The 3,316-nt window shown below is 36.0% G+C and overlaps 3 protein-coding genes across 4 annotated transcripts in view; 2 read left to right on the top strand and 1 right to left on the bottom strand.

Annotated features, from left to right (window-relative positions):
- Positions 1-320, bottom strand: part of LOC106884314 (Golgi apparatus membrane protein TVP23 homolog B) — a 35,417-nt gene extending 35,097 nt beyond the window's left edge. The window contains exon 1 of one of the 2 annotated variants that reach the window (XM_014935638.2): positions 226-320. In XM_014935638.2, the coding sequence (XP_014791124.1) occupies positions 226-243 (18 nt within the window). In that variant the 5' untranslated portion in view covers positions 244-320. The remainder of the gene's footprint in view (positions 1-225) is intronic. The other variant, XM_014935639.2, reaches the window with a different exon arrangement.
- The window catches only part of LOC106884312 (probable ATP-dependent RNA helicase DDX10), a 127,153-nt gene that overhangs the window by 55,226 nt on the left and 68,611 nt on the right, over positions 1-3,316 (top strand). The gene's annotated exons all lie outside the window — the stretch shown is intronic.
- Positions 371-2,797, top strand: LOC106884313 (uncharacterized). Its single transcript, XM_014935637.2, has one exon. It carries the CDS (start codon positions 371-373, stop codon positions 1,811-1,813), a length of 1,443 nt encoding a protein of 480 aa, XP_014791123.1. The 3' UTR covers positions 1,814-2,797.

Raw genomic sequence — 3,316 nt, 5'->3', positions numbered from 1 at the left:
TATATATATACACACACATATATATATATATATATATATATACGCGCACGCAAAAAAAAAGGATGACACAAATGAAAAAATGAAATACAGTCTGATAGTAGTCACTTTAAACTGGATGTAATAAGTGTGACAATATCAACCATAAATAACAGATGTCCAGAAATAAGAAGAGGCGGGTCTATTAAGTAAATTAGACCCAGGGACATGATTGGAGTAATTACTCACCGAACTAGTGGCTGCCATATTGTAAACGTAAACAGCGACACACCTTTGTATGGACAGTGTCAACTTCCACTTTGGCTATAGTCAAACGGAGTGATCTCCCCTTCACAAAGCAGCTGAGCTCTGCTTGTTGAGTTAGTCTGCTAAGATGGTGGTGACAGAGCTGAAAGGCCGCATACTAGTATATAGCATCAATGGATGTGTACATTGCATTCAAGCCAAACGACTTTTGGAAAAGTTTCAACTACCTCACATCACTGTCAACGTGGACATTCACACCCAGTGTAAAGACTGGATGCTTGCTAATCTTAAAAAGAAAAGTGTCCCGCAAATATTTTTCAACGATGTGCATATCGGCAACTACAATGACCTGAAAGCGCTTATGTCAGATGATAATCGCCTTGCAGAACTAATTGAACTTGTCAAAAACAATCCTTTATCAGAAGCAGCGCTCAAGATTCCGTGCCCAGAAACTGATTTGGATAATTTTTTTTCGTGTGAAATCAACTGCGAGACGGATGAATATGTCGATTTGGTGAATGACTTGAAAAAAAGTGGCATCATCGCGTATCGTTGGAGTGGTCTATGTAAGTTTAAAAAACTGTTTAGTGAGAAAGATTTTGTCGACTGGGTAACAAAAACGAAAAATACTGACTATCAGGAAGCTGTGAGATTGTGTAAAGCCTTACTAAGTCACCACTTTTGTCGTGAAGTCTCCAATGCAGGATGGCTTAACCGTGACGATACATATTATATGCTACTCGAAGATCTATCCAGCTCGGCATTGAACGCGAAACCCATTTCATTTTGTAAACCAACGACTCTAGACAAGCTAGGGAAAAGATTACGTTTCCAAATATCTGCTATATATGACTCTTACCTCTCTGCGAACGGCAAAGTTGTCGATTACAAAAGTATTGAAGACAGCAACGAATTCAAACAATATGAGAAATTAACTCTTCAACTACAGCGTGTACAGTTCGGATATGAAAGTGATGATCAGAAACTTGCCTTTTTTATCAACATATACAATGCCCTAGTGATTCACGGGATTATTCGTTTTGGACCCCCAACTAACATTGTGACACGATACAATTTCTTCAATAAGACCCGTTACATGATCGGTGGTTATTCATACTCTCTTCGGGAAATAGAAAACGGTGTGCTTAGAGCCAATGAAACTGGAATAGGTATGATAACGAAACCTTTCCAAAAGACTGATCCTCGCCTGCGGGTAGCTATGCCCGAAGTAAACCCTTACATTCATTTTGCACTTGTGTGTGGAGCTAGCGGCTGTCCTCCTATTTCCATTTATTCGGCTGAAGAAGTTCATGTTCAACTTCAACAAGCTGCAGAACTATTTTTAGAAAGTGACGAAAATCTTGTTGTTGATGCTGAAAAGAAACAGGTGAAGTTGTCTCTGATATTTAAGTGGTACAGGAAAGATTTTCACAATACCGATAAGGGGTTACTTGAATGGATTTTCTGTGTGTTGAAGAAAGGAGAGAAAAAATCTAACTTGAGGAAAGTAATTGATGAAGGTAAAGTAACTATAGTGTATCTGCCATACAACTGGTCCCTTAATTCATAGCTGACACTTCACTGAACACTGGTTTGCTTTAAGCCTCCCTACATAAGAAACTAATTGTTTATTGTTTTAATAAATGGGAGTTTTAATGTCATCTGTCTTAAAGAAAAGTTACAACTAACGAAGGAAAACCACTGGATTACAAATGCTAAAATGTACACTCTTGACAATTATAAGTTGCCAAAGGATATATAAATTGAATTTTGTGAAAGCTTGCCAGTATATTTAAATCTTAACTGTGAGTCTGTGCAGGGCACGGCTGTTTGTTGAAAAAAAATGTTTCTTTACGTTTTTTTTACTTTTTTAAAATAACTAATTATACAACCTACTCTTTTTTTAAATTTAAAACAAATCGTGTTTCAGATGTAATCGGGCATTATTCTCGTTATTTGGTGGGGAAACAGAATTCCGTTGACATTTGTAATATATTTCGTTACGAGAATATAAAAACAGTTTATTACTGCTTGCCCATGATTTTATAGACCGATATTGCTCCTTAAACTTTATTTTTCTATCACTGTTCAGAGAACGTTTCCTAACTTCAGATTATTTTTATATTAAATTTCTCTTTTTTAAAAAAGAACATGTTTTTATTTGTTTATAATTTAATAAGAAAATAATTTTGATATACAACCTTAAATACATATATATTCATAAACTTTATATTCTTAGAAGCTATAGTACCTATTTCATATATGTGTGTGTGTGTGTGTGTGTCATCCCCCCCCCCACCTAAAGAGCACGTATATTAGATAGCCACCCTGTTATCTAATAATATCCGATGCGAGACAAATTGGTAAGATCAGCTGTAATGGAATTATATAATATTGTATGCATTGATTAATATACCCACAAATATACGAGTACCTTTTTTTTTTCTTATGGATTTTCAGATGACTATTTTCAGTAACAACGATTGTTTTGTAAACTCTATTTTATTGCGAAATTATCTTATATTTTTTAAATAAAAATAAGCTTTTTGTATAAGTCTTTATTATCATTATTATTATGTTATTGAGTGAGAGAGCAGTGCATGCCATCAAAGTTACACTGGGGTAAAATATACGAAGCCCAGTATACCCATCATGACTACCTGTCTGATAAGGGTACATGCATCACAACCATATGTACGTAACATGGTGATCTCATATCAAGATAAACAGCACATGACCTTGCAGGTGGGGGTCCAGTTAGAATTTTCTTCAGGTCGAGTAGCCCATCCCATTCCAAAGGTCCCTGAATAAGGATGTTGAACGAAACACCCATGTTTCCAGAGGTGAATTATCCAAGCCTCAAAGAATTCCTCTCAACACATGACTGATACTCCCCCACTACTTCTGCTCGTGATCAGAGATGCACATATCGTCAGCCACCAAGGGACATGCTCAACTGGTGAAAGTCAAACAACTGACAAGTAAATCTGTGGTACTGAGCAGAATATATGCTGTAGTCCATGTTTTATACCAAAACAAAACAATGTACATGATAACACTTCCATTCAGTTAA

The sequence above is a fragment of the Octopus bimaculoides genome, chromosome 2 (assembly GCF_001194135.2).
Source record: "Octopus bimaculoides isolate UCB-OBI-ISO-001 chromosome 2, ASM119413v2, whole genome shotgun sequence".
NCBI classification, from domain to species: domain Eukaryota; kingdom Metazoa; phylum Mollusca; class Cephalopoda; order Octopoda; family Octopodidae; genus Octopus; species Octopus bimaculoides.
Note: the sequence above shows the minus strand (reverse complement) of the source record. Positions and strands in the feature narration are given on the sequence as shown.